Source organism: Hippopotamus amphibius, chromosome 9 (genome assembly GCF_030028045.1).
Source record: "Hippopotamus amphibius kiboko isolate mHipAmp2 chromosome 9, mHipAmp2.hap2, whole genome shotgun sequence".
Lineage (NCBI taxonomy): Eukaryota > Metazoa > Chordata > Mammalia > Artiodactyla > Hippopotamidae > Hippopotamus > Hippopotamus amphibius.
Window position 1 is genome coordinate 111,585,692 of NC_080194.1, and position 13,545 is coordinate 111,599,236.

Genomic DNA, 13,545 nt, shown 5'->3' on the forward strand with positions numbered 1-13,545 from the left:
TAATTCTTCAGCTGAAATTCTGACACCAAAATCAGGAATTTCTCCAAGCTTTCTCATAAAGATGTCATCATAGATGGGCATGAATACGGTCTAAGACAAATTCTTCAGCACTGCTTCTCACAGACCACTTCTGCACAGGCTAACAGCCAATAAAGCCCCGGCGAAACATGCAGACCTGACACTCTGGCTAATTCAGGAAAGATGCCGTGGGGTGAGGGACAGGGACCAAACCTTGCCTCTCTGCCTCCACAATGGCCCCCCATCCATCCTTCTGGCTGGGGTTCTCATTACCTCTCACTTGGAGTTCAGCTGCTCTCCCCACCTTTGCTCTTTCTCAACTGATCATCTTAGCTTATGATCTGGTCCCCACTCACCTGGCCAGGTTATCTATTGTTGAGAATCTGCAGTTAGTTTTCCTGCCTACCACTGTGAAATTATTCTCTGTCCAGGTGACTTTTACTCCTCTCGAATCCTCCAACAGCTGTCCAAGGAAGTTCCACAGTATTTCCTTTAAGGCTCAGTCCACATCTTGCCTCTTCTAAGGTGCCTCAAAATAACCTTGCAGGCCTCACTGCACTCAGAGCGCTCTGTGACCACACTGACTGTAGAAATGGTTACTGCCTGAATGTTCTTTAATACCATTAAACCTCTTCCCTGGTCATTAAGAACAATTCATCAACAGCTGAATTTAGCTCCTCTCTGTAGGTGAAATAAAAATCTTAATCTGCTTTCTTCTAAGCTTTTTCCTGCTTAGCTCTTTTATTTGGTTGGCATGTAAGGTTCACAGTATGAAAAATAGACCTTAAATAATCTGCATACAAACTTCCCTTTTGCAGCAGCAATTAGTAAAAAGCAATACTGTTTCCGTTTGTTTTCCAATTCTCATACAATTTGCTCCTAAGAAACTGAATTTATTTCTGGAATCCCTAGTTTATTTCACTGTTCTCTCTCTCCTCTCTCTCTCTGTTTCTCTCTCTATATATAAATACATGAAAATCATATCTAGTTGTGATAACTTTCATTTTAGTATATTCTGAAGTCTGCTACATTTAGAAACCTCCCATCCTAAACCCTTGCTTCCTTCTTTTTCTAGAATAAACAATGTAACATTGTAGTTTAATATTTTAAGTGCTCATACTGACCTGCAAAGTATTTGTAAATTTATCTTGTTTTCCTCAGCTAGGTTCAAGATATTTTACTACCTCAGCTAAATCCAAGATAAAATCCAGTCTCTTAATTCTTTGAATGAACTTCTTTCTATATTAGATTGTTATTATTTAATAATCTTTTTATTGCTATTGTCTTTAAAAATTGCTGTTTTTTTAAAAAATAAAAACATGCTAGGCTCTTTAGCTTTCTAGCTCTGGCATCTTGTACTGTAACCGAGTTTTGTGGATTTATCTCACCATGTTGCTAAGTTTATACCTCTATTAGTATTCTGCTTTCCCTTGGATTTTCCAGTAGGATTCTTTTTCCCCAATTTCTGTAAAATTATATTTCTATCCATTCTAAAAACATTTATTACATGGTTAACAGAACTGCTAGCCACTGTACAAGACAATAATAAAAAATAATAAAATTCTCAGAGGGCATTTGGCTTAAACAGGAAGACTGAATGCAAATAATTCAGTACTTTCTGCAACGGATTATCTACTTAGGTAGCTTAGACAGGCTACCTTTCATCTGCACCAAATCTTAACACTAAGAACACACTTCTTATGATTACTACTAGTACTCACTTCTAACTAGAAACTGTGACCTCCTTTTAAAGGCCTAAATGGCCTGTTTTATAGGTGGCAATGGATCACCTATTCCTCCCCCAGTTCCACACAATCACTGTAATTTTGTTATAATTCAGAAAACTCCTTTTTATGTTTCTATTTCTATTGTACAGATTTATACTTCAGTGTTTATTCTGTAATGTGAACTAACTCCCTTACCACTCTGTCCTCCTGTCCTGCTTTAGATTCTTTGAGGACTTAACCACTGTTATATATATTAGTTTATTGTCTATCTCCTCTGCTAAAAGGTCAGCTCCATGAGGGTGCTGTTCACTACCGCATCCTTGGGGTCTACAACAGAGCCAGACATAGTGCTCAACACTAGCTGAATGAAAGAAGAATGGAAATGGCCATTTACTATTGTCCCACCCTTTACAGTACTGTAAAGATGTGGGGAGACAATTCTACATATATCTCTCCTATTTCTACACATCTTGTGAGGAGAGACACTGACTGCCTTTACTCTGCACCATTTCCAAGCATAGCTGTATAGCAGACAAGCCTGGAAGACAGAGGTAGGGCCTCCCTCAAGTGAAAAGGGTAGATTGTTGACTGTCTAGTACAATAATGTTTCCCTCTGGGGCAAAGGTCAGGCAAGCTCACAGCCCTATAAAAGATTCTCTTCTCTATCATAACTTACTGCGTGTGCAGGCATTACCTGGTCGTCTTTGCACTGCCCTGTGGGAAGTGATATGTAGGGAATTGGTACAAATGCTGATATACTCCGGCTACTGCTAATGCTGTAATAAACCGGCCTTTTTTTCCCCCTGACCCAGGAGGCTTGTGTCTTCTGCCAGTATCCATGAAACAACGGCAGGCTAACTTCTCACTTGCAGGTAGAACATCTGAGATCCTTCAAAGTTCTTGCCAAAGAGCTAAGTGATATGACTGCAGGTTTGTGCTGGCAAATTCTTTTAGGTTTTAAAAAAATTTCAAAAGGTTTTTCATAGTTTTCTAAGAAAAAACACAGTCTAGCGGTGTAAATGAATCCTCTTCTTTAAGTATTCTCTAGCCAATGCCTGGGATCATCTTTTCCATAATGTCTTTATGAAGCCATTTTATTTTTTTTCCTAAAAATTTTTTTCCTTTCTAGTGTAAAAGTTTGACAAGCAGATATATTCCTTTGACTATTCCGAGAGGTTCTCTATATTCTTTCTTAACTGTCTGGCTGAAGTCTTAAATTTTTTTCTACCCATATTTTGAGAATCTTTGACTATTTCCTTAATTATGTTTTCTGTGTATTTGACCTTTAGAAACTGGATCCCCATGATCTATTTTCTGGATTAAGTTTCTTTTGTACTACAGTTAACTGTTTGATCTATTTAGGTTCTTTTTTCTTTTTTTTTTCTTTTTCTTTTTGTATTGCTAGTTTCTGCTGCCTTCAATAATTTTTTTTTCCTTAGGATACTAAACATATTAGGGCTTTTCTCCTCTTAAATAAATCTTAAAATTAAACATTAATATTTAAAGTATGCCAAGCATGCAGTCCTCAGATTTTAAGATAGTCCACTTTACCAAGGAATATATCTTGAGGTCATGTAGCTAGCTGAATACAGACTGAAACATTTCTACATTTAGATGAATACAGAGGAAAAGTAATTGCTTTTTGTCAAATTCAATTATTGGCAAAATGAAGGTGGTGAGAAGTGTTAAGGCACATATGTTCATTTCATATCTCTAGGGAAAAGCCAATAGTCGATCACTTTTAGGAGCTAGATACCTACTAATTGCAAAGGAACTCAAATATGCTCTTCACAAACATCATCATATAATTTTTCAGCAAGAGAAATGTTTAAACTTTTGCCTTTCCTTCAACGAATGAAATGTGTAGGGGGCTAAGTATTCCAGCAACTCACATTCTACAGTGAGAAGAATGAAACAGTACCAGTTGGTGCAGCCAGGTAGCCAAACTGCAGAATTCCCAGAGACGTTGTGTTCATTTAAAATACCCTGATGTCACCAGAGTTTGAGCAGATGCAGCATTACTCATGATGCCCTAGAGGTCCAGTAGTGTCCTGCTGGCCTATTCTGCAAGTATGTGACATTATTAAACGTGTAGTCCTAAAAATCAATAAACAGACTCATGAATTAAGAGTTCATTAATGCAATTGTGTGTTGAGCCATTGGTTACTTGAGTCTTCCAACAAGGTTTAGGAAAAGATCAAAAGTCCTCATAGATGAATAAAGTGAACCAGCCTTTCAAGGGGTACAGCAGCTAGTCTTAAAAAACCTCTTCAAGAGGCTGCTATATTTCTTTCACCACCCTTACCAGGGTGGGTCTTGGGGTATGCCTATGCAGTTGTACCCCACTAGTTAACTAGCACCACTGTGCCCGGCTCTTTCCCCTCAACCAGCACATGGAACAAGGCCTCATGCCTGTAAGAGTCAAAACTTGGCTAGATCTGAACCATAACTGGTTCAAGTTAAGTAAGCCATGCTTCACGAACACCTTCTGAATGTGGACTTCGGTCCTTACGAGGACCTCACAGAGGCTCTTCAGGTGAGGGTTATCGTTTTAACTTCTTCATTGTGTTGCCTTCTCCGAAATGCCTGCAGGCTCTCACAAGTCCTCGCAGCAGCTCTAAAAACCATTTCTCCATAGTCTCTTTTAGCTGCTCTTCTAGCTTGACCTTCCTGTCCATGAGTATCTTCTTTGTAGGAGTATCTCTCTTCTGGTCCACTCTGACCCACACCCTCTTCCATTTTGGCCGCTGTTCTTCCGTTTTGTAGCTGTGCACAACAGGAAAGGGCCTGAGACACAACGCCAAAGCTGGGAGACTACACGGCACCAGCCTCACCCACCGAGCCACCAAGGCTGCCTTGTTTGACATGGTCTCATACTTCTTCATTCATTACTTTCGACACAGTTATCAACTCAATCTTTTATTTCGTTTTCTTTCTTATGATGTCCAGATTCCACCAGCTCAGATGTTTTCCCATTGTTCCGTTGCCTCAGTTCTCATCCTTGATGCTTCTAACTTTAAAATTAACCCAGAACCGTTAGGTCCTGGTTACTTCCCCCCACCCCCTGATTTTCTTATCATAATTAAAGCCTGGTTTGTTGATTAAAGTTTCTTCATTTTGAATACATGCTTCTGCTCTCCTAAAGGTAATTACATAGCAGGGTAAACTACTCCTTGCACACACATATGGTTTAGAATCTTAAAGTTATTTTAAAATACAGAAGGACATCTATCTTTTTACTTATTTGGGGGAAGAGAAGATAAATGAAGATAAAGCCATATTTTAAATTACGATATTTTTTTCTCCTCATTCAGGTTTAGAAAACAGTTTTTCAGGAGAAATAACATCAGAAAAACTTTAAGTCTATATAACATAATCAACATGAGACTTTTATACAACGAATGGCTGGGAAAAGAACACTGAAAGCAGCAAAGATCTGACGTTATGCTTGACTGCTTCCTTAGCAAGGAAAAAGAGCATATTTGAACTACCACAAATAAAGAAATCGTGTTTTAAAAACAGCATTCAAAAGCCCAGAAAGTCCATTTATTAAAAAGCTTTAACGCAATATCCAATAAATTAAAGGGTCTGAATTTTGAGGTAGCAGAGGGTTACAAAGGCTATATTTTTTAAAATGGGGCAAGCTACACTTTCAGAACAAGGGAAAACGTATCTGAGGGATTTATCAACAATTAGCAAAGGCAGGATTTAAACAGTTTGGGCAGCAAAAAAGCTTCTCTAGGAGCCTTATTTAATCTGATTTAACTGCAGTCTGTGCTGTGTGTTTTGAAAATATTTTCATATGAATAAATTTGTGGAAAAAAATTCTTTACCAAGTCAGGGAGCTCATTAAGTTAGAAAATATGGTTTTCAAGTTACGATGGGACCCATCTCATTGGGTCTTTTTGATGCTTTAAAATTACCCTGGGCATATATAGTATTTTGTCCAAATGACAAAAGAAATCTAGACATCCTCCATTTCACTGGTGACCATATATACATCCCTGAGTCCATGGCCACTCTTACACCTATTTGAAGCTTGCTTCTCAGACTGAGAATTCTTAAATTCTAGTTATGTAAATAAAATATATAATAATAAGTTTAAAAAACTAAATCTTGTAAATTCTTCTTAGCTTCTTAGCGCCCCACTTCCCATTTTCTCAATAAAATGTAAGTTCTTGCTGGGGTGACTTCTAAGAAGAAAAAAGTAGCTGATGACAAGTGTATGTTCAACATAAATGAATTGTGTGTTAATGAGGTAACTGCCTGTCTTGTGCAAGAAATATCTCTTAAAGAATGTGAAAAGGGACTACAAGGGACTATTAAGTAGCTAATGAGATTAATCTAAAAGAAAAAAGGGTGAAATAAACCGTTCAGCTTCAGAAGAGTCTTAGCAAACAATATCTGTTAAACAGCCAAGCATTACATTGCAATACTGCAGTGTGTGTGGATTATGTAGGTGCTGAATGAAATTTTAGCCAAAAGATATACCTTTTGGGGATGAGGAAATTAAAAAAGAAGTCTCAGTGCAGATGTAAAGGGTTTCCTGATAAAGATAAAATGGCTGAAAAAAAATCTTAATGCAATTCTGAAAATACTGAATTTTCTAGCCTTAACCCACATGCGGAAAAAAGGTTGCTCACCACTGGTATACACTAGGATTGGAGGAAACAGGAAAGAAGAGGAAAAAGATGTGGGCAAGAGTAGTTCATTGTTGAAATTATGGGTTAGAAAGTACAGGTTAAAGACACATGTGTGAAAGACACAACCTGTTATCCAAGTGACCTTGGACAAGTCATTTATTTTCTCTGGCTCTCAACTTACCTGCCTGTAAAATAAAGGGACAGTAACTAGATAGCTGCTAAGGTCCCTTTCAATATTTAAATTTTAGCTTTCTCTTCTCTACCTGAGCATGGAGAGGAAAATTAAAAATCAAAATACAAAACAGGGACTTCCCTGGTGGTGTAGTGGTTAAGACTCCACACTCACAATGCAGGGCCCTGGGTTTGATCCCTGGTCAGGGAACTATATCCCATATGCAAGCCACAACCAGGAGTTCGCATGCCACAACTAAGGAGCCCACCTGCTACAACTAATACCTGGCAGAATTAACTAACTAAATATTAAAAAATAAAAATAAAAAAATAAAAAACAAAACCAAAAAAACCCTAAAATAATTATTATCGGCCTAACGATTGTTACTTAGAGTTCAAGTTCTACTATGGCTCTCTTGGCAGCTTATACTATTTACAAGGTGACAAATTAGGAAGGCTTATAACTAAAGTACACAATACAAGTGGCTTTGATGCTAGACTTTCCACGTGAAGATGATCCACACACCACTGAGCTGCAGTGGAAAAGTATTAGCCTAGGAGTCGTGTTTAACTTGGTTCAGTGACATTTCTCAGGTAAGTAACTTAATATTTCTGCGACTTTATTTTCTCAGTTGTAAAATGACAAAGTTGCACTAGATTATCTCTAAGACCTTTCCTAAAACCAAAACTCTATGTTTCTAAGTGGTTCTCAACCTACCCTTTTGTAATGCATTGCTTCCAAAAACATCTTGGTCTGCTTATAGATTTCTTGGCCTGTCTTGTGGAAGGTCTTGAGAAATTCTATGAACTCTTTAGACACTCTATCCGTTTCAATGCTGGTTTGCCGGTTTATGGAAGGACTGGGAGCTTTTGGTTCCTGAATTTCTGCTGGGAAAATTAAACATAATTAAGTTTCATTACACAGAAGAGCCATGCATGGAATTACTTTAAGTATCTAACTTAAGATTATTTAAATTATGCTAAGTCAAAGTTACACTTGAATTTAAATTATTTTATGTTTAAATATTTGGATTTTCCTTAAAGTTAGCTAAATCTATTTTATGAGTAGGAAGTACAATTAGATAAAACTATATATTTAAAAGATACTCCTCTTCAAATGAAAGGTGCTCTATTAGCATCTTCTTAGCCAAAATATATCATGCTTTGATCCATATGTTTAATCGTTAACACTGAAATGGCACTGCTGTCTTGAACAACCTCTAGAAGACTGCATGAGTTTACAAAACCAGTCAACAAGTAAAATAACGATTAGTAGAAGCACAAAAATTGTACATGACTTATGTTAGACAACCTTCCCAAATCCACTAGATTTGCCAAAAACGTAAAGGGTAATTTATTTATGTGGAGACTAATAATTATTTACCCACCATTCAATTTTCAAGTCATACTGCTCGAAGTGTAAGTATGCATCCACAGTAGCACAGGGACCATGACAGAGCAAACAGGCAAGAGGAGCAAATACAGCACCGTCTAATCAGTCATTCACACAACTCTTTCTGCTCTTCAAATAAATACATTAACAGGAAAATAAGACCTTTACACAACACAGATAAGGGCGTTGTAATAGAGTAAGTGCTCTCAGAAAACATGAACTATTACTCGGTCTCTGATCACAGTCTAAGCCTCCTGATGTTGAACTGTGCTCTCTAATTCACTATCTCTAAGGAATTAAAGTGTCTCACACACCCACAATTCCTTTCTATACACCCACCAAAAAAAGGTAATTGAGAAGAAAAAGTATCTTTTGTAGGTATTAAAATCAACCTATTACATGCTTTCTCAGAGTAATTTTTTTTTAACTGAACTGTAGTTGATTTACAGTGTTGTGTTAGTTTCTCATGTACAGCAAACTGACTCAGTTATACATACATGTAAATATATTCTTTTCCATTATGGTCTATTACAAGACAGTGAATACAGTTCCCTGTGCTATACAGTAGGACCTTGTCATTTATCTATTTTATATACAATAGTTTGTATTTGCTAATCCCAAACTCCTAATTTATTCCTCCTCTACCCCCTTTCCCTTTTGGTAACCATAAGTTTGTTTTCTATGTCTGTGAATCTGTTTCACAGTAATTTCTTATAATCTTTTTTTTTTTTTTTTTTTTTTACCATATATGACACCATTAATGAAAGATTCCCAAGTTAAGAATATATTTGGTATAATTATGGAAAATACCCAAAAGAGTATGAAAAAATTTAAGAGGAAAAAAACAAATGTCCCATCTGGCAAACACAGTCACTGCAAAGACTGCAGCTCTTATGAATCTGGCAGACTTTTCTAACCAATCTCTTATTACATAATTATTAAACTATAATTATTCTATATGGATATTTTCTTTTTTCCTTCCTTTGTTCTTTCCCTTTTGACTTTCTTACTTCTTTCCCTTCTCCTCCACTTCTTCCCTTTTTCCTTTTTTTTAAGCTCTTTATTGGAATTTAATTGCTCTACACTGTTGTGCCAGTTTTTGCTGTACAACAAAGTGAATCAGCTGTATCTATACATATATTCCCATATACCCTCCCTCCCACTACTCTCTGCCACCCTCCCTATCCCAGCCCTCCAAGTCATCACCCATCATCACATAGATCTCCCTGTGTTATGCAGCAGCTTCCCACTCGCTATCTATTTTACATTTGGTAGTGTATATATGTCAGTGCTACTCTCTCAGTTCGTCCCAGCTTCCCTTTCGTCCCTCCCCAGGTCCTCAAGGCTGTTCTCTATAGCTGCATCTTTATTCTTGCCCTGTCACTGGGTTCATCAGTACCATTTTTTTTAGAACTTTAGTATCTAAGATACATTTTAATGATGAAGTTGAAATAAAGTTTTAACATAATAAAAGCATATCCCTTTTAGAGTGACTAGTTTATTCAAGTGAGACAAACATATACAGATTACCTAAAAATATACCTTAACTACATATGTCAAACTAAAGATTCCACCTCTCACTTCAAAAAAATCCTTTTCCAACATACACAAATCAATGTGATATATCACGTCAACAGAAAGACAAAAACCACATGATCATCTCAACAGATGCAAAAAAAGCATTTGAAAAAATTCAACATTCATTCACGATAAAAACTCTTACCAAAATGGGTACAAAGGCAACATATCTCACCATAATAAACCTATTTATGACAAACCCACAACCAACATAATACTCAACAGTGAAATGCTGAAAGCTGTCCTGCTAAAATCTGAAAGGAAACAAGGATGCCCATTCTTACCACTTCTATTCACCATAGTATTAGAGGTCCTAGCCATAACAATCAGACAAGAAAAAGAAATAAAAGGTATCCAAATTGGAAGAGGTAAAATTGTCATTATATGCAGATGACATGACAGTATATATAGAAAACCCTAAAGACTCCACACAAAAGCTACTAGAACTGATAAACTAATTCAGCAAGGTAGTAGGATACAAGATTAACATACAGGAATCTGCTGCATTTCTTTACATTAACAATGAAATATCAGATGGGGAAAGTTAAAAAAAAAAGTCCCCTTTAAAATCACATCAAAAGGAAAGAAAATACTTAGGGATAAACCTGGCCAAGGAAGTGAAAGAGTTATATGCCGAAAACTATAAAACACTGATAATGAAAACTGAAGATAACTCAAAGAAATGGAAAGATATTCCATGCTCTTGGATTGGAAGAATTAGTATTGTTAAAATGGCTATACTACTCAAAGCAATCTGCAGATTCAATGCAATCCCTATCAAATTATCCAAGACATTTTGCACAGAACTAGAACAAAAAAAGTCTTGGGCTCTTGCAGTGATGGTGGGTAAGAAAGATTCTTTTCTTGGCTGCACTTCTATTAACAATTCTCTCCCTGGAAGGACAGACTGTGGTAAAGAAATGAAAATAATTGGAAGTGAAAAGTCAAATGACAGAATTAGAAAATGCTGAATTTCCAAATAATTCTGAGGCATGCCTTCTCCAATGTCTTTTTCTCCTGAGATCGTGCCTCCCAACTTCTGCTTTACAATAGCAGTTTAATGAATAGTCTGTGAAACAAATCTTAAATACAAACACACACATCGAAAACTATGCTCTGAGGATAAAGTGACTTATAATTTCTGGAAAAAAGGATTAAATATTTCTGTTTTCTGAAAAGAGTTATTCTGTATTTTGTTTTCTAGTAAAATGCATTTAGTTTCAAAAAAAAAAAAATCCTAAAATCTATATGCAACCCTAAAAGACCCAGAATTGCCAAAGCAACCCTAAGGAAAAAGAACAAAGCTGGAGGCATAATGCTCCAAGACTTCAGATAATACTGCAAAGCTACAGTAATCAATACAGTGTGGTACTGGCACAGGAACAGACATATGGATCAATGGAACGAAATAGAGAGCCCAGAAACAAACCCACACACCTATGGTCAATTAATCTTCGGAAAAAGAGGCAAGAGAGACTTCCCTGGCAGTCCAGTGGTTAAGATTCCATGCTTCCACTGCAGGGGGCGCAGGTTCAATCCCTGGTCAGGGAACTAAGATCACAAATGCCACGCTGTGAGGCCAAAAAACAAAACAAAACAAAACAAAACACACACACACACACACACACACACACACACACACACAGACAAAGGAGGCAAGAATATGCAATGGAGAAAAGACAGTCTCTTCAGCAAGTGGTTCTGGGACAGACACATGTAAATCAATGAAGTTAGAACACACCCTCCTCACACCACACACAAATATAAACTCAAAATGGCTTAAAGACTTAAGTATAAGACATGATACCACAGAGCTCCTAGAAGAGAACATAGGGAGAACATTCTCTGACGGAAATCATACTAATGTTTTCTAAGGTCAGTCTCCCAAGGCTACAGAAATAAAAGCATTCAATCATATTAAAGGAAAAAATTTAAAAGAAGAGAAGAAGGGCACATGAAAAAAAAAACCACTATATATGTGGCTAAAAATACTATCAAAAGTCAGACAGCAAACCGGAAAAAATGTTTGTAAGCTATATCAGAAAGGGCTACTCTCCCTAATATATAAGGACTCTTATAACTATAGAAGACAAATATCCAACGTTTCAATAGAAAAATGAGTGAAGAATACTAACTCTGCACAGAAAGGAAACACAGATGGATCTTAAGCATAGGAAATATACTCAGTCTCACCCACAATAACAAATGTGCAAATTAAAACTATTAGATAGCATTTTAAAAATCAACAAGTGGACAAAAATTTGAAGGAGGACTGGGATAAGAACAAATGTGTTTATAAATGAAAACAAAAGCACAGAATGATACACAAGAAACTAGTAATAAGAGCTGTCTGAATATGGGGGAAGGATGGTGGTAGTGGTTGGGAACTAGATGGGTGAGGGACCATATATACCTTTTATTTTTGAGCCATTTGGATGTACTACTTTTTTTTTTTAAAGCAAATAAGTAAATTAAATTAGGCACAATTTAACTCAAAACAAAAACTGGCAGGATCTTTCTTGAAACATTTTTTACCAACATAGAAAACTGAAAATTATATTTGACACCCTGTACAATTAGAAAAAATTCTTTAATACTTGGAATTTAATCCTTCACTCAATCTGATAAATCCCACTCCTAGTCATGATGGAACAACAGGGATTAGGTTTACCCTACTGCCTTAACAACTAGAAAAATCAGACAAACGTATGAAATAATGCTTTTCAGACACTGGCAAATGGGGAGAGGGGAGAATAACGCCTGAAAGAAGGGGACAAACACGGTAAATCCTACAAGCGCCCCAGCTCACTGCCGGGAGAGTTTTTAGGCCTTGGCACAGGGAGAGGCAACTTAAACAGAGCCTAGCAGACTTGCTGAATTGAGGAAACAGCATTTAGAGCTGAAGGAGGCCAAAGCTGCTAGAATTTGCATGGCAAAACACATGAGGATGGGGCTGCAAAGAAAAAACTCCAGATAACCACAGAGGGGTTCCCTTGAGTCTCTGAGTACTGCACGTGCGTGTGAGAAAACAACCATGACTGGGTAAAGGAGTGGGCAGAACTATCTCCTGAGCACACATGGCTGAGAATAACTCATTTTTCCCACAAGCCAGGAACAAAGAGCTTCAGCAATGGCAAATATGTGGGCAACTATAAAAGATATTTCCTCATTTAAAAATTTCCTTAAAAGATAATTAACTGTTTAAAGCTAAAGTAGCAATAATGGACTATGAGATCTATATCACATGTGGAAGTAAAATGTAGGACAACAATAGCACAAAGGGTAGAAGGAGGAAATTTAAGAATCCTGTTGGTATGGTTCTTATACATAAAGTGGTATAATACTATTTGAAGGCAGAGCAGTTGAAGATGTATTTTGAAAACCCCAAAACAACCATCAGAAATAAATAAATAAACAGGATGCAACCAAAAAAAGAGATACCTAACATATCAATAATGGAGACAAAGATGTAATCATAAAAAATAATCTATCAAAAAGAAGGCAAGAAAAGAGAAAAAGAACTAAATTCAGATGGGATAAATAGAAAACAGAGCAAAATGGTAGGTTTAAGCTCCCATCTTATCAAAATTTTCATTAAATATAAGTAGTCTAAATAGCCCAATTAAAAGCCAGAGATTATCAGGTTAGATTAAAAACAAATTCTCTCTAGAAATCCACTTTAATTATAAAGCTACAGATAGTTAAAAAACTAAAGAAATAAATATACCACCTAAACAATCAAGAAGAGAAGAGCTGAAGTGGCTATATCAATATCAAAGTAAATATCAGAACATAGAATATTCTGTTTTGATCAATAATGAAAAAGGGATTAATTCTTTAAGAAGATATAGCAATCCTAAGTGTGTATGTACCTAGTAACACAGCTTTAAAACACATGAAGCATAAACTAAAGAGGAGAAATAAAAAATTCATAATTTTAGTCAGAGATTTCAATGCTCCTCTCTCGGTAATTGATATTACAGGTAATAAACCAGTAAGGACAGAATACCTGAAC

The 13,545-nt window shown here is 36.4% G+C and overlaps 1 protein-coding gene and 1 pseudogene across 3 annotated transcripts in view; both read right to left on the bottom strand.

Annotated features, from left to right (window-relative positions):
- RABGEF1 (RAB guanine nucleotide exchange factor 1) overlaps positions 1–13,545 on the bottom strand; it is a 60,261-nt gene that overhangs the window by 13,055 nt on the left and 33,661 nt on the right. For 2 of the 3 annotated variants that reach the window (XM_057747770.1, XM_057747771.1), the window contains exon 4: positions 7,278–7,447. In XM_057747770.1, the coding sequence (XP_057603753.1) occupies positions 7,278–7,447 (170 nt within the window). The remainder of the gene's footprint in view (positions 1–7,277; positions 7,448–13,545) is intronic. The other variant, XM_057747772.1, reaches the window with a different exon arrangement.
- Positions 3,984–4,666, bottom strand: LOC130860039 (grpE protein homolog 1, mitochondrial-like; annotated as a pseudogene).